We start from the raw sequence: 23,105 nt of genomic DNA, 5'->3' as shown, positions 1-23,105 counted from the left end.
TGCTGTTTGAGATTCATTCATCTGACTCTTACACAGCTCTCTGTCTCCTGTCACAACAGTAATGTGTAATTCACGCCTGTTACTCAGGGGGCAGCTTTTGCATGTCCTGAGAGACTGACTGATGGCAGAAGGACTTGGGCTGCTGGGGAGGTCAAGGGAGCAGCAGCCCTTCTGAGATAGCCTTGCGGACTGAGCAGAGGGCATGGCCATGGTGCGAGGTTTGGCTCAGAAATAAAACTGCACTCATGATGAAGCCAACGCATTCCACAGGAACAGGCAGCTTAGCAGCAAGCTTCCTGCAGTGTCTCCAGCAAAGCTCATCAGTTGCTTAAATCTAAAAGCATCTGACACAACAGCTGATCTGATGTTAAATCAAAATGGTTCAGAGTACAAATGCTTTCAGCTGGGGATTCTGGTGATAGCTACTATGTGAGAACAGACATATTTTCCTTCAGTTACTTGAAACAGATGCAGATTGATGAAAGCAATTTAAGATTTCCAGGTTCTTACTAACCTATATTCCCCCAGGGAACTGGAAACTCAGTGGGCGTCGGGGAGGAGGAGACTCCATTTGTGCTAGTGCCTGGATCTATGAAGGTGTGTGTTTTTTACTCATACTTACACTCAGATCATAAGAGGTACTGATCTGCTTGTAGATCCCCGATTCGGAATAGGCAAACTCAGGCATTAGAACCTCAGGCTTGTAGAAGTCTTCCAGAATATTCATGATGCAGCGCCTGTCCCAGTCATCAGTCACACGGCCTCCGTAGTTGATCTCCCCAGCTGTGTACTTCAGAACCTGCAAGGGAGCACAGGACGGCTTTCCTATCCACGTGTGTATTGTGAACCCGCGCCCCCCACAGAAGGGGCCAGCTCGTGCTCTTACCTTGTATGGGATGTCTGTGTATTCACTCAAGAACATCTTTAGCTGGCTGATGCAGATGCGGAGGTCTCCGTCTGTGAACTCATAAGGGATGTTGAACCCCAGAGGCCCAAACTTTCTTCTCTCCAACATGTTCCCGTGGAAGAGGCAAAGTGACAGCAACAAAGATTTAAACTCTGTGACCTGTGGGCAGGGGAGCAGGGAGGAGAAGTGCTCAGCTTGGGAGGAGATGACTTTGGATGGGGTAAGTACCCACTGGGACCTGGCAGCAGAGAGAAACAAAGATGTGCCACCTGCCAGTTCAGCAATACCAACCGGAGTCTGAAAAGGTGGAAACCTCAGACAGGCTGTTGTGCTGGGGAAGGTTGTGGGTGTACACTCCCGCCTAAATAGGCCTACAGTGTCTTACTCTGGGCCTCCACAATACTGTTGCTTCTCTTTCTCAAAGCGAAAGTGCCGTTTCTAATTGGCCCATCACAGAGGAGATCATGGCTGATGAGAAGTAATAGCAGCCCTTCTCTAGCTTGTGAGAACTCTAGTGGAGGGCAAGGTTCCTATGCAGAGAGGAGCGGAGGGCAGGTGGGGAGCATGTATTGGAGCAGGCTCAGCCTGGGGATGGCAACCCAAAACAGGACCTGGGTCTTACCTTGGGGCAAGAATTCAAGAAGTCATCACTGAAGCTAATGTAGGACTTGAGCAGGTTGGCTTTGACCCCGCGGGGGGGCTCGATGGTCATCTTGGAGCTGTTCTGGAGGATGGACACAGGGAAGCAGTTGCTAGGTAGACTGGTGAGCCAGAGGCGAAAATCCTGATGCACCTGGAGAATCCGAAGGCAGTAAGTGTTTGGAGGGTTGGGACACAGCCACTGCAGCCACTCCTGAATCAACCCTCCAGTTTTACTGGGAACCTCTGGATGGGCTGGAATGAGGTCTGGGCTCCAGCGAGGTGAGTGCTTCCCCGCCTGTCATCCTCAGAGAGAGCACACTGCTTAGTAAAACAGCTCGCTGCACACCGCACCATGGCTACCCACACCCACAGGCTTTTCATTATGTTTTGTGTGTGAGACCAAAGGTCCTGAAGGCTGGAAACTTCAGCAAGTGGCTACAGCAGCTGCAAAATGGTGGCTCCCCTTGGGAGGGATGTGAAAGCATAGGGTTAGTTTCCCCCTGGTCTCCAGCTACGGAGTAGGTGTCACCTTGTCGGGGTTAATGCCCTCGATGAGTCTCTCCAGCAAAGGCATCCAGCTGGGGGCCAGGTGGCAGTTCTGGAAGAAGACCCACTTGCCCTGCTCCATGGCGCTGCGCATCATGGCTTCAGCACGGGGGCCCTGAGGAGGCAGACAGGAAGAGGTCGGGGCCCTGGTCCATTAGGGGACGTGCCCTTACAAGCTAGACAGCGAAACAACTGCTGAAAGGCTCAACCTCCAGAGCCACAGCCTGGAGTCTGCAGCACCAGTTAGACCTGAGCTTTGTCTCCTAGGCTCAGCTGGATCCACCTGTGTATAGCTTAGCAATGGCCCTTACACAGCTCACCAGGCCTGTGGGTCATAGTGTGGGGAAAGTGGAGGGAATGGAAGAATTAGGGATGGATTTAGGAGGTTGGGGGGCATGGGAAGGGGAACTGCTGCAGCCTTTCCTGCTGAATCAGCTCCTCCAGCTAGCAGAAGGCTGGGGAAGGAGGGCCCTGGGGCAGGAGGAGGCACTCGCTGTGCTGCCAGGGTGTTTCGCTTCCCTGGAGCTAAGTGGGATTTCTGAGAGTCCCAGTGTGACAGCACTGCCCCAGGTTGCCACCAGCAGCTTACCTGGCCTTGGCCCAGGGAAATTGCAGAGAGCTTCTTGGAGAACTCCATTTCTTCAGCAAACTTGTAGAGGTCAGCAGCTGGGTCGGTGCCAGGGGACAGCACGAATACGAGGGGGGTGGCGGCAGTGGACTCCTTGAACACTGCCGAGAGGTTGGTGGTCTGCAACACATAAAGCTGCTCAGACCCAGAGGTCTGTTGTGGGAATGCACCCTGAGGCCATATCTAGGCACCACGCACATGGCCTTCCTCATCCTGCCTGTCCTCCAGCTCCTCTCCAAGTTACTAACGTGCTCCTGGGTCCTGAGGCTAGAACCAAGTTCAAAAATGGCCCAGTACATCTATTTTTAGGCAGGAGTGGCATCAAGGCAGTGATTACTTTCCCATTTGTCATTCAACTTCTTCCCTCCTATACCTGTGCTGTCTGCCCCCCTCCCAGTATGGTTTAATTGGTGGATGGTGACTGTGTCCCAAGGAGACAGCACTGAGAGCCTGGGCTGTCTGGCAGCCTCTGGGCAAGTCATTTCACTTCTCCCTGTGTTTGTTTCCTCAGCTGTGGATGCAGTGTTGTGCTGTCCTGCTCTGTGGCTGGCGAGAGGCATTAGCGTTCTCGCTGCAATGGGAGATGACGTCCCATTTATGACAAGCTCAGGACTTCCTGCTCCGCTCCTAGCCCTGCCACTGCCTCCTTTTCGTCAGTTACCTGCGGCTCAATAAAGCGCTGATCCAGGTTCAGCGCCACAAAGTCCTGCATGGCATCGGTGACCTTATCTCCCCGCAGACACCGCAGAACCAGCAGCTTCTGGAAGGCATCAAGCTCAGTGTCCCACTTCCCAGGTAGAGGCTCTCTGCAAAGCAATCACGTGCATTTTGCAGGAACATGCCAGATCCTGCAGCTCCCCAAGAATCACCCAAGCTGTCTGCAGGCAGCAGCTGCTGGGTTTCAGAGGGGAAGAGGCCCTTCCAGACATCTGCTTCCACTGGGAAAGTACTAAGTGATGCTGGGCTGAGGCAAGCAGCAATGCCAGGAGCAGAGGCTCCAGACAGCACCCCACACCAGGCCTGCACGGACAAAGGCAGCCCTTGTGGAGACAAGGAGATGTCTCTGCCTCTTCCCTGCATGCCACTACACTGACTGTGAGCAGAGCCAGCCCTGCAGCCTCATTGGCTCCCCATGCTTTCCTGGGGGCTGGGCCAGCCAGGTGCACAGCTAAGCCAAGATGTGCAGACTGATGTGTGGGAAAGGCAGGGTGGACTCACCTGTGAGGCTTGGGGCTGTCAAAAATGACTCTGAACTCTGCAAGGTTGTCTGCAAAATCGTCTGCGAAGCTGGAGAAATTCTTTAGGTTGCTCAAGGCCAGGATGTCTCCCCACGCTCTCTCATACAGCCATTCAGGAGCTGGGTTCTCCCGCATCGTCTTTATGGCCCCTCCTGACAGCAGGTAACGCCACTCGTCCTGACAATGGACATAGGACATGGTCATGGATTACAGCTTCCTTCTCTAGGCCTGAAGCATGTGCATTTGTGCTGTATCACACTAAACCCCTATAGTAACATCCTGGCTGCCTCTGTGGCCAGGCGTGTGCATCAGGGAGTAAGTGAACCAGAGAGTCTGGTGAGGTCAGCGTGACCATTCGGTCACCACTAGATTTGCTCGGCAGGGATAGGCAGCCCTGTGTTTGGGCACATGGAGAAGTTTGAGAGCTGAGTGAGCAGAATGGCCACAGGTTTGCCCACTAGCCTGACAGGTATTTTCAGGAGCAACGTGGCTATCTGTCCCCAGCCCCAGGAAACATTGGTCTGAGGCCACAGCAAGACTCGTACTTGTGTCTCTGGGGATCTTTGTGAGGAATGGACCTGCTCTGCCAGGGCACAGGCAAGGGGATCCAGCAGAGTCTGCCTGGGAGCAGCAGAGAAAGCCAAGTGCTCCCTGCTGTGCAAGGCAGGGAAAGAGCTCCCAACCCCTGCGTTGTCTTACACACTCAGGGAAAGAGAAAGGGACAGGAGCTGGCACTCTCCTCCTGGGCAGACCTTTGGTGTTTTGCAGACCCGCTTCTTGCTACTCCTTGATCATGGTGCTACTCTGCAGGAAAGCCCATCCCCTGCTGCGAGCACTTGTTCATGGGTGGCAAAACACAGTCCAACATGCGTGAGAGAGCTACTGCTGGAAGCCGCCAAACTAGCCCTGGATGGATGATGGGGTCAGCAAGCCTTTGCTGTACATTACCTTGGCTGCCAAGGCAAGCAGCTGATTGCAGTGGGAAACCCCTGCGCTCAGCCCAACTGGCTGGGCTCCAGTTGCCCTGGCTGGGATCCTACCAAAGGACTGAGGCAGCTTACTCACCATATCGATCTGCCCTTCATTCATCATAATCCGGACGCACACCAGAAAGGCAAACATGAGCTTGTGCTTCTCAAAGAGGCTGCGGCACACATTGCTGTAGAGACTGAAGGTGACATAGTTGTTGATGTTCATGATCCGCTCCTTCAGGGTGTCTGAAAACAGGCAACAAGCAGACAAGGGTGAAGGTGCTGAGGGTGATGTAGAGGGTGCTGTCCACAGCAGCTGTCTGTGCCTGGTCAAGTGGGCTTGTCCACGCTCAGTCTCAATTATAGACTTGGTACAGAAACCCCCATGAAAGGACAAGGCTTTGAGATTCAGCATATTACACAGGTGCACCAGCTGTTTCCTGGTGTGCTATGCGTGCTTACTGCATGGCTGAGACACCATGAATCTCTGGCTGGGGTGTGAGTCCCACCTGGAAGGTGTAGGGCCTTGGAGGAGGAAGATGGTGCCTGTACTGGGGCTGCCCACAGCTGAAGTGCTCGGTCCTGCATGGTACTGACACATAACCACCAGCCTCAGCTGTGTCTGATGGGCAGTGGTCTGGCCATGCAGTGGTGGGGTAAGACTCCACCAGGAGTCAGGCCCCAGGCTGGCTCCCCTATGACAGCTCAGGCCTGGCATTCTGGGGAGGGGTTAGAGAAAGCAGCCCCCCCCCCCCAAAGGAAGCAGGAGGCTCCAGCTGGGAGAAGGGCTGCTTGATCCTGCTCTTGTTCAGGAGAGAATCAGCAGAGGAGAATGCGTGCCTCACCACCGGGAGGGAGCCCACACTGCACCAAACCAGGCTAAAGGGGCCTAGCCAGCACAGCAGCACCCTGGTTAGCAGGTGCTGGCCTGGCAGCAGCAGCCAGGACCTGTGCGTGAAGGTGGCTCTGCGAGGAGAGTCACATTGTTTCTAGTGTGGCATGCGTCTTGCCCGTGCGCCGGCACTAGCACCTCCCCAGCCCGATCGGACACGGCAGCAGGGAAGTAGTGAGTGAGGAGGGCAGGCTGCCAGGCCTGCTGTGACCACATCTCCCCTTGCTGTGCGAATGCTGCTACAGGCAGCTCTGGGCTATGCTGAGATCCAATGCAAGTGGACATATTAGCCTCAACTCTCCAGGTGCCCTAGCTTCTGCTCCTGATGGGGCAGGCATGTGGTGTGGGGAAGGGGATGGGAGGGGGGTCATTCCCTGTAGGTACCTGCCCTCTCAGAGTTGGTGATCCCTGTTAGGAAGATGTTGAGGAACCACTCGAGTGAGTACTGGTACATGGGGTCTACGTTGGCCAGGTCTGAGACACAGAAGTAGAGGATCTGGGTGCGGACAGCGACAGGCACATACTCCATGCGCGTGATGTCGATGTCCTTCCCTGTCTGCTCTGCAACCTTTACCTTGGCCTGGGGACAGTAGAGATGTCACAGTTAGTGCAGGGCTGGCAGTGGATGCACAGCTGCAGGGGGAGAGTACTTCTGACTGACCTCGATCTCTCCTGCCTTGAGCTTGGATGCCTCCAGCACTTTGATGAGCTCCAGGTCATCCACAGGGTTCCCTTCAGAAGTGCTGAGGCGGTACAGGATCTGGTCTTCTATCGCCTTCAGCTCCTGGCGCATCTTGGCATTGCTAACGATCAGCTGGTTTCTGGCCTCTTCTAAGTCAGGCCGCTCCTCAGCCACCACTTGTCCCAGCAGTTGGTCTTCCAAGCCACTGCAATGAAAGCCAGGGTGAGGCTAGGGGTGGTGTATCCACGGCATACGCCAGCCTCCGTCAGGCAGGCAGGTGCTGGGCCTGACAGGCCACTACCTCCTCCAGTGTGAGAGACCAGCACGGGCAGGGGCAAAGTGAAGAAGTGGTTCTTCCTACACATGGTGATGAGGCTGGGGGACTTCCTGCTGCAGGAAGCGGTGTTAATGGCCAAAGAGACAATGTCACAAGACAAGAATCTGCTGTAACTTACTACATATACAAATATAAACATACTTGGGCTCTGTCCCAGAGCTGCAACCTGTAGGAGGCTGAGAGAGGATTCAGGAGGGTATTGCTGTGTGGTGGTTTATTCTTATACTCTTTCCTGTTTGGTGCTGTTGGAAATGGGCTCCTGGGGCAATGGTCCTTTGGCCTGGCCTGGGACAGCCACTTGCCTGATGATAAGACCAACACAGCAAGGCTGTGCTTCCCAAGATGTGAGACATGCTGCCACTGGGCCACAGGAAGTGCCAGGTTGAGAGAGAGGCCCAGGAGAAGGCAGTGGGGATCTAGAAGAGGAGCTACCCTCATGGTACTGGGGTGACAAAGTAGCCCAGAGCCAGGAGTGGCATGACAACAATACTGCACCCAGAACTGCTCCTTCACTGTGATTCAACTCACAGCACATGCTGGCCAGAACAAGGAACGGTGAGACAGACATACAGTCTGAAGTTCTCAGACAGGGAGAAAGATGTGGGAAACATGGGCCAAAACAAAGAGCACCAGGGCCAAGAGGGCAGAGCGGTGGAGGGGGAGGTTTGAGCCTTGAACATGGAAGGAGGTGTGAGGAGAACATGTGCAGAACCAGGCCTTAGTGCAGTTAGACGGCACACTCTCTTGCAGGATGTTGTGGATGCTAAAAATTTCCAGAGGTTTGAGGGATAACACAGCCCACGAGGGCCACTCTGCACTGTCTGCATGCCTCATAGCCCTGTTGGCCACCTCGCAACCCTCCCCAGTGGGCTGAGAACCAGGTGCAGCGAGACCCAGGAACTTGCCCAAGGTCCCACTGAGTCTGTGGCAGAGCAGAGACATGATCGCCATCCTCTGTGGCCCTCACTCCTCCTTCCTGAGCAGCTCAGGACTAGGGGAAAAGGGCCAAAGGCTCAAGGACTGTGGGGAATGAGACTGAGCAGGGTGAGCAGGTACCTGGGTGAGAGGGTGAAGTTGATGAGGGTGACCTTCGTGGAGACCTCAGGGGTGTAGTGAGGGTTGGGCAGTTTAGTGGTGATGTACATCCTGAAATCCTCTTGGTAGGGGATCACTGTGTCTCCCAGCTTCAGCACTGTGTTGCCTTGGTGTTTGTAGGTCTGTACCAGAGAGAGATGAAGACAGGTGGGCTGGGATGCCCCCCTCTTGCGAGAGAAGGCATCCCACTGTGCCTTGGGCTCTGCAATCAAAAGAGGAGGCTGAAGAGAGAGCTAGAGGAGCTCAAAGCTGCCAAGCAGACCTGAAGGCCTGAACCTGAACCTGCACGGAGCAGTCAAATGCCACGGCCCTGCCTGCTGAGCACAGACAAAAGCTCTGCTGCCAGGAAACTGAAGGTGAGAGGGAGGCTGCCAATATGTGGGACCTCTGGCTAAGACAGGGGAGCACAAAGCAGGGGGCACCCATGTGAATGTTGCCTGCCCAGAGAGACTTGCAAATCCACAGCTTTGACCTGAGGCTACCACTACCTTCCTCTATGCCCAGGCATCTCCTTCCAGCCTGGCCAGGTACCCATCGCACTCTGCTTGCCCACTCCTTGCTACGGTGAGAGACAGGACCTGTTTCAGCAGGACGGGCTCAAGGGCTGGATCTAGCTCCTCGCCAACGTTCTCCAGCAAGAAGGGCTTCCCAAAGCTAATGCAGTTCTCCAGACTGCTGAGGAAGTCCCGATCACTCAGCTTGGCCACCTCCAGGTTGTTCTCCTTCTCCTGAAAGGCAGCAGGGTAGGACAGAGATGCAGAGGAGCCCAGCACTGCACAGATGTGCTGCTAAGGGCTCCATTACTGCTGTGCAGAGAGAGAGAGGAAGAAGAAGGGTTACGGCACACCCGGGTCTCAGCGGAACATGCTCAGGCCCTGGGCCCGGATGTGGGACCAGGTCTGTAACATGTTTCCTGATGTGATGTTTCCTGGGGTAGGTAGGGCTCAGCCAACCTGCTGCCTCAGTGGTGCCCAACAAGAGGATCTATCGCCCTCTCCCTGCTGTGTCCTGCCACTCCCTCACGCCAGGTATGGTGCGTGGCAGATTTCTACCATGCTGATTTAACTCCCTGAAACAACAGAAATGACACCTTTTCCCTGCTCAGTTAGTTTTTGACCCTTTTAGCACATTTAGCCCACTCATGGAGGGTCACTGGCCACTATAGAGAGCCCAACTAAGCAGCAGGTACAGGGAGAGAATGGCAAAAACCTCCTTCAGACAGCAGTGCCTTTTGAAAACAGCCCTGTGCAGTGCCCCTGCAGAGCACTGCACTGGCAGCTTGGAGCTCTTTTGCCTGCAAAGTGAGGGCAGGTGTGTGGGAGAAGCCCTCTGGGAGCAGAACAGGAGCAGCTGCCAAACCTCCCCTCCTGACCTTTCAAAAGGGCAGTGGGTGCTTCTCTTCTCTGTGCCTCTCCAGAGGGAGAGAAGTGATTGTGGCCTGTGCCTGCAGGACCCTAGCAGCCAGGACTGAGCTCACTAGTGAGGTAATACCATCCTGAGCCCTTCTCTCCTAGAGATCCTACAGGCCTTTATGAGAGGTAACTAGGGTTGTGGTTTGTGGTCTGGTGAAGGATGTGAAGCCCTCCAGAATGCTAGTGGGGAGCCAGAACTGGAATCTGATTCTCCGCTTGCTGGCAGAGGGCCCCTTCCTGCTGTGTGTGGGGTCCCCTGAACAGGGGGGCCCAGTCAGGATGAATACAGAGCTTGTGGAGCCTGTCAGGTACTGGGGAAGTATGGCTGGGGCGGTGGGAGGTCTCACAGCTCTGCAGCCCAAAGCTTGACACTGTAAGGCTTTACTTTGTTCAGCTCCTAACAGAGAGCTCCTTCCCCTGTCCCAGCAGACCTGGTTTTCCTCCCCACAGCTCTTACCAGGTTCTTGATCCATTTGTTTGCTTGTCCCTGGGGATCTATATAGTGAGTCCAGCGCTGGGAGAACTGTGTTATTACCCCATTCTCCACAGACAGGCTATCGTTGGGTAAGCCAGCAATCTGGTTAAGCAGAAAAAGCTGTGTATTAGATGCTGGGAACATCTGATGGCACAGTGCAGCTTTCTCCCTGTGGTTCAGGAGCTGGCTGGCCTGGTTTCCCTTTACTGTGTGTGCCCACTGTGGGTGTCAGAATTACTTTGGTGCCCAGATTCAGGGGGTCCCAGCCCCTTGAGCTATGTTTAATCACCTAGGATAGTAGCTACAAGTATGTTCTGAGGCTTCTCCTGAGAAGCCCTTACTGCCCTGTCTCCTATGTGGTCATAGTGTGGGGCTTGTGGCTGGCCAGGGGATGGCAGAAAGGGTACTGCTAGCAGCAGCTGGGCCCAAAAATCCAGCTCTACCTCTGATGGCTGAGCCTTGGGACAGAGCTGTGCTGGCAAAGCTAAGCTTGGGCAAGCTGTGGCTGGCATTCTGCTCTAAGCCTGTGGCATGTAAAAGGGAAGCCTTACAGATAAGATGTGCAATACCCCCAGAGCCACTGCTACTCTGGATGCTGCCAGAGCTCTGAAAGTGTCCCCTTGTTGCACAAGGAGCCCCGGACTTTGGCAGCAGTTCCAGCTCTGTGGTGTGGAGGCACTTAATTGTTACTGAGCTGTTCAGTCTGGGGACTGTCCTCTGGTACAGATGTTCCCAGTGAATTGTGAGCTGAGTGTTTTGGCCTTTGCCCGAGGTGCTGGCCCCTTCACCCTGCCATGCTGTTCTTTCTGCCACTTGCCTGCCAGGACCGAATTTCCATGGGGTCTCCGAGGGTGCTGATGAGGTTGGGGTCCTTGGTGTGGGGAACGTTGTTTTCTGACAGCTGCCTCAGCCACTCTGTGCACAGTGCTGCACGGTAGTGTCCCTGCCACGAGAAGCACCATCACAGTCACTCTTTTAGTAGCAGTTTGTTGCGTTTGTCTAAACCCTCCTCCTGTTTCTGTTCAACTGTGGCCAGGTGCAGCCCCTGGCACAAATGGAGAGAGAGAGAGATCCAGGAGGGATCTTGCATCCTTCTGCCCCATGCTATGTGCCCTGTTTTGCAGGGATTGTGGTGTTACAGCTCTAATCTTGCTCCAAGCAGGAGCATGCGGAGATAGTGCTGGCAGAATAACTTGGCTGCTCCAGGACCCCGAGGAGCTGGGAAGTGCAGGGAGCTGTGGTGGCTGCTAACCCCAAAGCAGGGCAGAATCTGAGCTGCTTCCTCTGATCTTTCCACTGGGGTTTCTGCAGCTAATCTGGTCAGCAACAGCGAAAGACAAGCAGCTAACTGAACCCCGTGGGGAGAAGGAGTGTTGTATACTTACTGTGAATGGGCCCAGGTAGGCCACGAAGCCAGCTGCAACCAGTATGTCACCAGCAATGTTGTTGACCATGTAATCCAGGTTCTTTACAGTGTCCTGCCAGCGCACCTTCTCATCAGCTAGGCCGTTAATGAGCTGTGGACAAGCCGCAGACATGGCAGCTGCTGTGTGGCCTAACCCTGCTCCCTGGACCTGCTACCTTCTAGGTAACGCAGCAGGTGACTGGGGTGACCAGAGTTCCCATGTGGCCCCTGCCATACCCCAAATTCTGTCCCCGCTGCTCAGCTTATCCTGGGAGTACAGGGCTGCCCTGGAGCCTTGCAACTGGCTAAGGAAGGTGTGGCACAGGAGGGTAGCAGCTTTTCACACCAGTGCCCAGCTGGTTTAGCTTTCCCAGCCCCTCTGTGCTGCTGAGATCTAGCTAGGCAGCTCTGCCTCAGTAATGCCCTGAGCTGAAGGCAGACAGGGTTGGTGGAAGTGGCAGGCGTAGAGGAGGCTTTGGTCACTGCCCCCCCTGGGTCTGATGTGCCTTGTGTGAGCAAGCAGAACCTGGCTCTGTCCCCTACCTTGTCAGCATAGCCCAGTCTCTGCTCACACTGCGCACACTTCATCTCCAGCTCCTCCTTCTTGGCTACGCAGCTGTTGTACTTGGCTTGCAGCATGGCAATCCCATCTTCAACCTCTCTCAGGCGGTCCTTAGCTTCCTCAAGGACCTGCTGAGTGGCGTGCAGGTCGTCTTCTGCTTCCCGGAAGGCTTGCTGAGGAGAGGCATAAGGGAATGGTGAATCTGTCGGGCATGTGGCCAGGCAAAGAGACAGACCTTGGGGTGGGAGCTGGTTTGGGGAAGAACTACCACTTGCTATGAAAGCACTAGCAGGAACTGAGATCCTTCCCCACGTGGCAAAGATAACAGGCTATCAAAACACCACTGGAGTCTGGCAGTATGTAGGGGATTAGCTTTGTAATGTTTCCTGGGTGTGTCAAAGGGATCCTTTGGATCGATCCACCTCAAGAAAACAAAGTGCAATGAGGTACTTCCTGTTGAAATGGTGCTGCTCCTGGAGCAAGCACCACGTTCCAAGTAGCCCCATCCCTGGCAGGAGGGCTCAGCTTGGTCAGGGAGTGAAGTGAGCCCCCCTTGCACATCCTGGATACACGGATAGGCTTTTCCGCTGGCCTTCTAACAGCGAGAACTTGTGCTTGAAGTCCTAAAGCATGGCAAGGCCATTGGCGTGCTCAGCAGGGCAGAAGGCGGCACAGGGCCAGCTCTGCACTGATCCAGTTATGTTGTTGGACTTGGAAACCCCTGCGTTGCTGTGAAGGGGCCCCAGAGCAATTATGCTAATGAGGTATGACTTGAACTGCAAAAGCCTCTAAATTAACTTTGCAAACTCTCTTGTTGGGTCTGACACCAACTGGCTAATTAAAGGGCTTGAACTTGCTCTGCTGCAAGGAGTGGAGGAGAGGATTCCAGGTCTGGCCTGCTTCACTTTCTTACTTTAAGTAACCTGCTTAACTCCAGAGGTATTGTGCAAGCTTAGGAACAAAAGTAGGGGTGGGAAGGGCATTTCTACATAGCTCTGCAGATCCAGGAGCCTGTACCAACTTGCATGAGCTCAGGATGTGGCCTATTGGTGAAAAGGAGGAAAGGTGTCTCTGATTGCCCAAAAATAAAGAAATCACTAGGCTTAGAGAAGAATAAGCTGAAATACAAATGAGATGTGGGAATGCTTCTGTAAGTATAGTTTTTGCTGAGCCAAGACCCAGTTCTAAGGATGGGATATCACCTCTGTCCAGCATGTTCTAGATTGATTTCTCCCATTTCATTACACTAATGTACTTTAGGGCTTGATGAACTTTGGGCCAAGCCTTGATTTGAACAGAAGGCCAGACCTGCACCACAGCTGGTGGCTGTCAGCATCTCCCTCTGAAGGGATTTGCTAGTTCTGCTCCTCCTAATGCCCAGCGTGACCCATTGAAGCTGCCTCTTACCCGCTTGGGCTCCACGGCCTTGGCCACAAAGTGGTACTTGTACATGGCACGCACCCACTGGCAGATGGAGGTGCAGGCTTTGGAGACCTTGGCAATGGCAGCTGGCTGAAACTCCTCACTGTCAATGTACGGCTGGATGGCTTTGATCACAGTGTCTGCAATGTTGTCCTGTGAGCAATGGTGGGAGAGAAAGGAAATCAAAAGAGGGTGTCAGAGATCAGACCGAGGAGGGTCTGAAAGGGCTTGGCACCCTAGGGGCTCAGTGGGAAGCCTCAGGGATGAAGAAAGAAACTCTGCTTTCCATTTCTGTTAGATAGCTGAGTGGTTACAGAAAATAATGCCCTGGTGAGGTGACATCTGGGGAACAAGAAGATCTAGCTAGGTCTTCCGCATCCCCACCTATGAGGAATGACTGCCATTTCTAGCTCTAAGCACTCTTCCCCTTGTGGCTGCAGCCTGCCGGGAGGCTAAGGCATTGGACTGGAGAAAGAGGAACCAAACTGCCACATGCTGAGGCCTGGGAGGCACTGCTGTGGGATCAGGTAAGTCCCTTCCCATAGCGTGTGTTCATGTCCATCATGTGTGTTCATGCCAGCGTGTGTTCACGCCCATCTCCACTGAGTGGAAAGAGCAGAGGATGGAAGGGAGGACCTGGGCATCTGGGCCCCATTGCCTGAGGTAGTGAAGTGCAACCAACTGACATGAGGACTTCCAAGCCAAGTACATCCCTGTCCTCTGTGTTGCTGAAGGGTAGTGCCCAGGAGAAGCCTTACGCATGACTTGTGGTTTCACTGCTGTGAGCAGGCTCTCTAGGAGATAGTGCCTAGTCCCTGGTCAAAGCCTCCCTCTGCCACTGCTTACCTTATTGTACTTAAAGAGGCTGTCCAGGAATTTCCCTGGGTCCTGGAGAAGGGACTTGCCTGGCTCCCAGTAATCATCCACCTTGGAGCCCAGCTTTTCTCCTGCCACCCTTTTGGGCTTGATTCCTTTCATGATGCAGACAGCTTCAATCACCATCTTCACGCCTAGCGGAGGCCGCTGCATTGCTCGTACCTTCAAAATGCAACCAGAAACAGAGTGGGTTGGCCTGGTTCTCAGGGTTGTGCTGGCAGTAGCTGCTGGAGAACTGCAGAAGGGCTGAGAAACCGGGGTGCTCGTTCCTCAGAGTTGGCCAAGGGGAGATGGAGACCAGAGGCAGGACATCTGGGTGTGGGTAACGTGCTGTCTTCTGGCCCTGGGGGAACATAGCTGCCAAGTCCAGCTAAGGAACTTGGAGTAGAGGAGGAAGTTGTTGATCTTGCACGTTCCTGATATTATGTTCTGGTTATACCCCCTGTAATTCTAGAGGGGAAAAGACAGAGTGCAACCACAGGCCGAAAAGTGAGCTGGGAAAAGCTTTGACTGCTGTTTTGATGAGAAAACCCTGTCTCCCCTTCCAACCTTCCCCATGTAACTCTGAGTCTCCCCACTGAGCATGAGCCATCCCTGTCCCTGGCAGCCTTCCCTGAGTCACTGGAGCTGCTGCTGGCTGTTCATCATGCCAAGGATTGCTTGTTGACGGGTATTTCATGCACAGCTTCCCACCTTAATGAAAGTGTGGTAGAGGAAGTGGAGACATGGGGATAAGAGGCTGTGTGCAACTTGTGCTGAGCAGGAAAGGCTGGGGGGCCAACGGGACCCTTGTCTTTTCTGTCAGACAGAAGTGGTAGTGTCCCTGTGACTACCAGAGCTCAGTGTCGCTCAAGTTATAGTGATGTGGTGAGTGATGCGTCCTTCTTCTGTGGCTGCAGAAGATGCAGTGTATAGATGGGCAAGAAGTATCTGCAGGGAAAGCTGGTTGTCAGAAAGGGCAAGGAGCAAACTGCAGGAAGGCTGAAAAAGCCTTCCCTGATGCTCTGCAATGGGTAGTTCTTACAGGCTGAAGATGCATTAGCAGAGGTCCCAGAGCTGTATGGCCCTGGTGAGGGGAAGTATGGGAATGGGGTATTGGTGGTAGGGCAGGCTTTCTTCCTTGCTCTTTGGGGTCTTGTCTGTCTTGCGCCTGCCTCTGGCAATGCTGTAGAGAAGGACCCTATGAGTTGATCTGCAGCACTTGTGGAGAGACTGCTCAAGTCTTTCCTCAAGCAGGCAGTAAGTAGTGCTGCCGGGCATCCTTGCGATGGCTTTGGGTGTGGGGACCGTAATGGATATCTCCTGTCTTGTTCCTCCTAGTGTTGGCCATTCTTGCCATGTGCAGCCGGAGACGCTCCCAGAACTTCCTACAATACGCAGTCAACAGAGGTGCAGAGTTTTTGGAGACACTGAAGGTGGTCTACCCCCATGTGGGCTCCCTCTGTGAGAAGGACTTTGACTGGCTTTTTGACTGTCCCCAGACAGAGCAGTTCCTTGAGTGGTTCTGCAACACAGTGAGTGAGGAGAACGTGCTGAGCCCAGCTGAGGTGGAGGCCTATGAAGCCCTGCTGGCTGCAGGCAAGCCCATCCTGGAAGGTGATGCCCTTGACCAAGTGCTGCAAACCTGCTGCCAGGTCCCACAGTTCCCGAGCGCAATCCCGGATGATGAGGGCCCCTCTCTGGAGGCCCTCAAGCAGGAGGCCCGGGAGCTGCAGGCCTATTACTCCCGCCAGCTCTGGCGGCATAACAAGCTCCAGGTGTGGGCAGCAAGCCTGCAGCAGGAGCTGAAGTATTTGGCAGAGGAAGAGGAGAAAGAAAAGTGGGTGTTGAGGAAGGCTCAGATGGATGTGGAAGTGGAGAACTTCCAAACCACTGCTGTCCTGAGCCAGATCAGCAAGCTTACAACACAGCTGGCAGAGTGGCACAGGGAAGTGGGGAAGGGCCACCCACCAGTGCTGCTGTGCGAGACAGATCTCGGCCCTTACATGGAGCTGGAACAACTGGCCACAGAGGCGTTTGAGCGGTTCATCCAGCAGGCCTTGCCAGAGAGTGCCTGGGCTCCTGGTGCTTGGGGAGTGAGCACATGGGGAGAGGGCAATGCGAAGGACAAGCTGGAGGCAGAGACTCAGAGGGACTCAGTCTGGGAAATACTGAAAGGAGAAAGAGGAACTCTGGGTAGAGAGTGTGCAGAGACAGCCCTGGGGTGGATGCCAGCAAGTCAGGAAATGCTGGCCCGAGGCTCAAGGTCAGAGCTGCTAGCAGAGGGGAGGAGCAGGACAGAGGAGATCCTGAGTGTGAGGGACCAGGAGGGGAGAGGTGGCAGCCAGGAAGCCACAGAGAGAACGGAGACCAAACAAGCAATGCATCTGAAAAGCCCCAGGACTGAAGAAGATGAGCTGTCAGGAAACAAAGACAGTTACAGGGAGGAGCTGAGTCAGATGGAGAAAGCATATATCTGTGCCCAGAGGGAGCTCATAACCATGTCAGCAGAAGTGGATGGCAACTGTGCTGCACTGAAGTGGGCCCAGAGGGCTCTGAAGGCCATAAAGGAGAACCAGGTAGGGTTGGTGCTCCTTTTCCTACATGATCATTTGTGACACATTATGGCTATGCTGCAGACAATCGCTCCCATTAGACACTGGAGCACAGCAGACACTTCAGGAGGAGGTAGCTGCGCCAGACAGCACTAGCAGTGTGCCCTGACACCACTCTCTCTTGCCTATACGCTGTACAGGAGGAAGCAGAAGACAAGCTCCAGCGTCATGCCACCACGGTCCAGGAGCAGCTCCACACCCTGCGCTGTGACATTGTGCAGACCCAGGCCCACCAGCTGCCATCCCTGCTGCAGGCAGGGGCCTACCTCTCTTGCCTGCCCATCCTGCAGGGGCAGCTCAGTCTGGAAGCTGCTCGCCTGCAGTATATTGCCAGGAGGCAGGAGGAGGCGGCCACATGGCTGGTGGGCCAGCACAGCCGCCTGGACCTGCTGGCTCTCCAGCTGAAACAGGAGAGAAAGGAGCTGGATGAGATGGTTGCTTGGCTGGAAGAGATAGAAACTGCCCTGAGGGAAGCCCAGACCAAGCTGCAGGAGCAGCATGACTATTTTAGAGATGCTAGCGTCTCCCAGAAGGGCTGCCAACGTACGCAGATAGAGCCCAGAGACCTCTCCACCATACGGTAGGGACCTGGGTATGTGTGTGCATGAGGAACAAACTGGATGTGGAGGAGACAGCATGGGAACAGGAGAGGGATCTGGCAGACTGAAACTACTGGGCAGTCCAGCAATGCTTCTCCACAAACGCAGAGCGAACCTAGCTCTGAGGTGGTGTGAAATTCCTCAGAAGATGGCACCTAGTTCCTCCTGGCTGACTAGTGCTGATGCAGTGAAGCATGGCTTGGAGAAGGGATTGAATACAGAGGGGAGAGGTTTTTCTAGGGTGTGAGGGCTGAGTGTAGAGGCGTGTGTTCTGCCTTAGAGAAGATGAGCTGTGCCAGTGGGAAGCAACAGCTGCTTGGAGTTCCCCCTAGCTTACTCTGGATTCGTAGCCTGTCCTGGCACCTCTCAGCCCTCCCTGTGCAGCTCTGGAGTAGCTGGTGCTAGTGTCTGCCAGCAAGGAGTCCCTGACCAGAAGGGCCTGGCTCTGAGCCAGCCTGGCAGTTCTCAGCAGTGCTCTTCCCAGAGCCACAAGCCACATGCTGCTCACCAGGAGTGGCTGTCCTCTTGTTGTCATCCCACTTGCATCCCAATCCTACAGTGCATGCTATGACCTGAGTCCTGCTCTTCCTCAGCGCTGGCACGTGCTCATGCCTCTGGTTGACCTTCCCTTCTCACAGGCTTTGGGACATGCTGGTGGGGCAAGATCGGGAGGAGCACCTCTTCCGCAGCTATGAGTCCATAGCAGTCCAGGCCTCCCGCTTGGTCCAGGACCAGAGGATGCTGGAAGCACAACTGGCAGCTCCTATGTTGCAGCTCCCTGCCCTGGAGTCTGCCACAGAGGTGCTCTACCAGCTAATGTACGGTGACTCCAACCAGCTGCAGCTTCACTCTCCGGTAAGCAGGGGCCTTTGGCTTTCCCCCATCTTAGAGCCATCCACCCTGGATAGGGTGGTGGGGTGCTTACTGCATCTCATACCTCCAACAGGAGGTTGGCCCAATCACTGCCTCGTTCCAAAAGCTACCCAGAGAGGCAGTGCCTGGCTGTCTGCCTGAGGGACTAAGGTGTCCAAGAGTGATTCTCATCAACATGCGTGCCACATGCTTTTAGCTATAGAGATGGAGGTGCCTCAGCCAAGCTGGCCCACTAAACCATCTCTTTTTCCAGAGGGCCGCTGGGCTGAATGCATCTAGAGGGCAGAGTCAGGCAGGCAGTTTCTGGTGGACTGAGCTACTGCAGGGTGGGAAGAAGTCCCCCTCTTTCTGCATGTTCACGTGTATTTGGGTTCTGCCCCTCAGGAGATCATTGAGCCTATGCAGCAGCTGATCACCATGCAGAACACTCTCTACCAAATGCTGATGGACCTCCTGAGTGACTTGAAGGTCAAACGCAGATCTCTGCAGAGCCCTATCCTGCAAACAGAGCGCAACCTCTATGTGTACTTTTTCTGCAATGATGATCGGCTGAGAGAAGTGGTGGAGGAGCTGGAGAAGCAGGTGTTGGCTTCCTCCAAGGGACAACTGATGGAGCTGCCCTATGCAGAGTAGTAGGTCATGAGGATGCTTGTTCCCTGTCATGGAAGTGCAGCTCTCTTTGGGCTGAGTCATTAATCCTGGACTGGGAGAGAACCGTGGTTATCCTGGCTTCCGTGACAGGTTACTCGGATCATGGCCCAGTGGCTGGGCTTAAAATAAGCATGAGAGTTTATTCCTTAAAATAAGAGATTCCTGGAGCTGGAGGGGTGGGTTTGATGAAGTGTAAAGAGAAGTTGATGCCTCTTGAGGAGATTTTTCATGACCACCCTACAAGAAGGTGAGCACGGGGGGCAAGTGGGCTGACACTGTCTGCATCTTCTCCCACCTCTGGGGAAAGGAGCTATGTATGTTTGTGGTGAATAAAAAGGTCTGTCACTCACAATCAGAGTAATAAGGCTGTCCCTCCCCTTCATAGCGGTCATACCCCATGCAGTAAGATCTCATACAATGTATCTTTCACTACCATCTCCTGCAGACAGCCAAATCTGGGGGTGCTGCTTTCTGAGGCTGCTCTCTTGGCTATGGGCATGGGGTTTGACACTTCCCACTGCAAGATTGGGACTACTCTCCTCTCTCTGACTATCCTATTTCAAGCCAGTATTCCTTGAAGTCAAGCCCATCAGTTCCTGCCGTCTCCTCTTCTCTGCCCAGTGCTAGATCCCTGTTCAGAAGAGCCTGCTGGCCTGGATACAGTGTGCTGCTAGAACGGTCTGTGCCATGCAGCCCGTGCTCAGGGTTGCATCATGGTATTGCCTGCCGCTTGTCCCCATGAACAAGGACAGAGCAATAGCTGTCTTTCCAGGGCGGAAGTGAGGAAGAGGTGACTGGTGGAAGGTGTGCCTGCAGTCAGCCAGCAGTAGGTGGAGTCAAGTGCATGGTTTCCCAGCTCACACAGGATTCCCTCAGAGAACCCAAAAGATTTGGCTGCTCAGTCTTTGGCATGAGGCAGGGACCAGCTGCTTAGCTCACTGAGGCTCAGTGGCGTGGGCAGGCAGGCACCATGGGGTGAGCACTCCTTGACTCTCTCACTTTGGCCTGATTTGGAGACAACATGCAGGAACACAAGGCAGCCAGCTGCTGTCTCTCTACTCTTCAATATGGTTCGCTCTTAAGGAGCGAAGCTGAGTGCTGAGAAGCTGCATGGGCAGCCACACAGTGTGTCCCCCTAGGGGAATGGAGGTGCTGGAAAGGGCCAGGGTACTGAAAGCCCACGGAAGGGATATTGTTGCAAAGTGTTGTCTAAGTCGGCTATAGCAAGCGGACTGCAAGGCCCTGGCAGCCTTGCAGCACCTCAGGGAGGCTTCCCTCAACCAGGCCCAGCTCCCTGCCCCATCCAACACAGTTACCTCTGTAACATCATTTTTGTTGAGGTTCCTCAGGCTGGCAAGAGCAGCATCCAGGGCTGGGAGGGCTTCAGCCAGGTCCTTCTGAGCATCATCTGCAATGGCTTGGGCTGCCTGAGCTTTTGCTTTGGCCCTCATCTCCTCAGCCTGCACAGCATTTCGTGTCTTTTCAGCCACAGCAGCGTCCACCTACAGCACCAGAGACAGCCTCAGAAGCATGGCTCGAGCCGGAAGACCTATTTGGTTTGCCCTAGCCTTTCTAGGTAAGGATCACAGCTTTCCTGGCAGGTCATGTGCTTTCCCCTGCTAGAGTGGCAGACACGTGCTGGAGCCTAGGTGCTGCAGGGAATCCTCTCCCTGCATCCTACTGGCAGGAGACTTGTTGGCCTGTAAAGGTGATCCACCATCTCCAGTTTTGGCTGTCCTGCAATGGTGTTAGCCCTGCAGGAATTAACTGCTCTACTTATCTCCCCTCATAGTAGAGGAAGTGGATGTGACAGCAACTACATAGGGAGACGGAGGAACAACAAAATTTGAGGGTTTTGTTCTTAAAACTGTCACTTCTGTCTACCCCTAAGTTCTGTGGCTGCTGCCACCCTCCAGTTTAAAGCAGTACCAGGAGGTGTTAAGTGAATGTGGAACGGAACCAAATCTGTTCTCTGAGTGGATCAGGCCACCTCGAGTAAGCTACATGGGAAAATGAGAGATTATAAACTTTCCCCTTTGTTTGCAGAGCTGTGCGAAGTTAGGGCCTCTGCTCTCTCTGTCTCAGTCTGGCCATCCCATGGTGGGAAACAGGCAAAGAGGAATGTGGGAAAGAGGGAAGCCGGTGAGAGCCAGTGTAGGGGACAGCTCCCTCTTCTGCACTTGCATTAGTGACTATGTGGCAATCGGTGAGCTTTGGGCGGGCAGTGGCAGGTTGCAGCTGGATCAGCCCCCTGGGGCTGGGGAGTGTGGGAACTGTCCCTTTCAGCAACAGTAATCTGCTCTTAGAGTTACTCAGGCCACCTGAGGATTGTGTGTCAGTGCTGCTGCTAGTTTGTGCCCCAAGGAGCTAAATCAGCAGAGAATTTTTTGTAGAGAAAAGGACAAATATGATAGCTTAGCTCCCTGACCCACTAGGCTGTGGGTTCAGATGGGGCAAGGGGAGCAGTCTCTTCTGCTAGCAACTGGCTGGTAGGTTGAAACCAGACTCCCACAAACGTCAGAGAGGGTCCCCAGCAGAAGGCAAACCTCTCCTGCAGCGCTGCTAACCATGGACACCTCCTGTGCTAATCTGGGGTCTCTATACTGGTCCCTCCAGCATCCAGCAGAAGTGCTGCCACAATGCCTCCCAAGGCAATGCTGTTTGGTGCTTGAGAGGTTTGTTCTTGTCCACACAGTCCAAGACCACTGCCCAATCTGGAAAAGTGCCTGGCTATCCAGCAGTGGTACCTGCAGTTGTTCCATGGTTGCCAGTGTGTCCTTGGCCGCCTCTGCCAGGAGAGGGCGAGCAGACTCCAGCTCTTCCTGCATTCTCGCTACATCCTCTGCTGTTTGCAGGAGCTGGGGGAGCAGAGCAGAGCAGACTGAGAACCCGGGCAGCAGCCGTGGAAAGCCCCAGGGAAGGCCTGTGCTGCCCTGCTGGGTGCTCCCTGCCTGCAGTCAGGCCGGGTAAGGCAGGTCTTGCCTTGGTGCTTGTGTAGTCAATAGGCTGGGTTTGAAAGCAATTTTGCTGTGGTGTGCATGTAGAAAGCAGTGCCTGATGCTGCCTGCACGTGAGTGCAGCTGCTGTGAACATGTGTCTGTTGTACAATAGTGTTACAGTTCTTATTAAATCTTATGATCTTATGCCCCTTATTCAAGCTGGAACACAGTTTTTGCTGGCTTTAATTGGACTTAAGCCCTGGCCAAGAGGCAGAGCTCAAGTACTGCTCCTATTTCTGAGAACTGTAAAAGCCTAGACCTGACTGGATGAAAGTCTAGTGCCCATTCAGGCACGTGTGGAGCAGAGGGCTTCTACCTCTTCCCAGCACATGCAGAGTTTGTGGTGCAGAGACATGCAAAATGTCTGTCTTTCTACACTGCACACTTTGTTTCCCCTGGTGAGGGAAAGCAGAGGAAAGACTGCAGCCTGCATTGCAGTGTTCCTCGGAGCAAACCCCTCTGCAAGAGGTTAGTGATTGTCACATACACGAACTCGCAAAGGCAGCTTTCTTCTGGCATTTGCTCTGACACTGCCTGCTCCTGCCCATCCTAGCCTGCTGCTGTTCCACAGCACTGGTCAAGGTTTTCCAAATCCAGGTTTGTTATCCAGGATATTCGAGCATCTTTCAATCCAAACTAAGCCCCAACCTGGGCCTATGTGGCTGCCTATGGAGAAATGCCAACCATGTTCTCTAAGCATGACTGCCATGGGATCCATTAGCTAAAGGCTGTTGTTCCCAAACCATAGTCTGCAGATACTTGTAGCTCATAAGACCGTAAGACTCAGTCAGCAGAACCATGTTGTTGTTATGGGGCTTTCAATAACAAGCAGAATCCTGAGAGATGCTGAGGGATACAGAGGCTTATGGTTCCCAAAGTGTAGCTATCATTGCTTTTAGAGCTGTTACCAACTCAAACTTTGAGGGGGATTGTCCCCTGGAAAAGGACATAGTTCTTGCTTGTTCTAATATGTGGGTTTTTCCCCCTTTACCAAACTCCTGGTGGGGCATCTCGCTGCATCTCTGTGGCTGTAAATATGTGGCTCAGAGGAGGTAAGAAGAACCCAAAGCTCTCTTGGTTGTGAGGTACCAACCTTGTCCAGGCCACTTTTCATCCTGTTCTTGGCTGTCTTCAGTTCCTGCTTCTTCTTTCCAATTAGGGAACTGAAGATGCTGAGGAACTCTAGGTAGCTTTTGGGAGTGACATAATTGTGTCTGGCCAGCTCTGCCAGGTACTCCTGGCACTTTTTTGCCACACTCTGATGGATTTCTATGCACATCTGAATCTACAAGGAGAAAG

The 23,105-nt window shown here is 53.9% G+C and overlaps 2 protein-coding genes across 4 annotated transcripts in view; one reads left to right on the top strand and one right to left on the bottom strand.

Annotated features, from left to right (window-relative positions):
- DNAH1 (dynein axonemal heavy chain 1) overlaps positions 1-23,105 on the bottom strand; it is a 79,142-nt gene that overhangs the window by 3,814 nt on the left and 52,223 nt on the right. The window contains exons 52-72 of the mRNA XM_009667533.2: positions 22,900-23,091; positions 21,555-21,665; positions 20,124-20,309; positions 14,061-14,252; positions 13,200-13,367; positions 11,774-11,965; positions 11,211-11,342; positions 10,643-10,768; positions 9,808-9,927; positions 8,517-8,666; positions 7,900-8,060; positions 6,486-6,711; positions 6,209-6,404; positions 5,027-5,178; positions 3,942-4,138; positions 3,385-3,529; positions 2,685-2,843; positions 2,079-2,210; positions 1,530-1,700; positions 887-1,066; positions 623-799 (exon numbers count right to left, since the gene is read on the bottom strand). Coding sequence (XP_009665828.2) covers positions 623-799; positions 887-1,066; positions 1,530-1,700; positions 2,079-2,210; positions 2,685-2,843; positions 3,385-3,529; positions 3,942-4,138; positions 5,027-5,178; positions 6,209-6,404; positions 6,486-6,711; positions 7,900-8,060; positions 8,517-8,666; positions 9,808-9,927; positions 10,643-10,768; positions 11,211-11,342; positions 11,774-11,965; positions 13,200-13,367; positions 14,061-14,252; positions 20,124-20,309; positions 21,555-21,665; positions 22,900-23,091 — 3,465 coding nt within the window. The remainder of the gene's footprint in view (positions 1-622; positions 800-886; positions 1,067-1,529; positions 1,701-2,078; positions 2,211-2,684; positions 2,844-3,384; positions 3,530-3,941; positions 4,139-5,026; positions 5,179-6,208; positions 6,405-6,485; positions 6,712-7,899; positions 8,061-8,516; positions 8,667-9,807; positions 9,928-10,642; positions 10,769-11,210; positions 11,343-11,773; positions 11,966-13,199; positions 13,368-14,060; positions 14,253-20,123; positions 20,310-21,554; positions 21,666-22,899; positions 23,092-23,105) is intronic.
- LOC104139405 (HAUS augmin-like complex subunit 3) lies at positions 3,382-19,380 on the top strand. Of its 3 annotated transcripts, none has more exons than XM_068960397.1 (8): positions 3,382-3,518; positions 8,059-8,294; positions 8,876-8,966; positions 13,655-13,741; positions 15,411-16,648; positions 16,825-17,264; positions 17,922-18,138; positions 18,541-19,380. In XM_068960397.1, exons 5-8 carry the CDS (start codon positions 15,428-15,430, stop codon positions 18,787-18,789), a joined length of 2,127 nt encoding a protein of 708 aa, XP_068816498.1. In that variant the 5' UTR covers positions 3,382-3,518; positions 8,059-8,294; positions 8,876-8,966; positions 13,655-13,741; positions 15,411-15,427; the 3' UTR covers positions 18,790-19,380. The 3 variants fall into 3 exon arrangements, with proteins under 3 accessions (XP_068816498.1, XP_068816499.1, XP_068816500.1); XM_068960399.1 differs by lacking the exon at positions 3,382-3,518 and adding an exon at positions 4,000-4,123; XM_068960398.1 differs by lacking the exon at positions 8,876-8,966.

This window comes from Struthio camelus, chromosome 14 (genome assembly GCF_040807025.1).
Source record: "Struthio camelus isolate bStrCam1 chromosome 14, bStrCam1.hap1, whole genome shotgun sequence".
Taxonomy (NCBI): domain Eukaryota; kingdom Metazoa; phylum Chordata; class Aves; order Struthioniformes; family Struthionidae; genus Struthio; species Struthio camelus.
This window is presented reverse-complemented; position numbering and strand designations above follow the sequence as displayed.

What these genes read in the sequence shown, in the direction of transcription:
- LOC104139405 (XM_068960398.1), top strand. Translation starts at nt 15,428, where the DNA reads ATGTGCAGCCGGAGACGCTCCCAGAACTTCCTACAATACGCAGTCAAC. An exon ending in AGGCCATAAAGGAGAACCAG is followed by an intron (nt 16,649 to 16,824) that starts GTAGGGTTGGTG and finishes TACGCTGTACAG; the next exon opens with GAGGAAGCAGAAGACAAGCT. An exon ending in AGCTGCAGCTTCACTCTCCG is followed by an intron (nt 18,139 to 18,540) that starts GTAAGCAGGGGC and finishes TCTGCCCCTCAG; the next exon opens with GAGATCATTGAGCCTATGCA.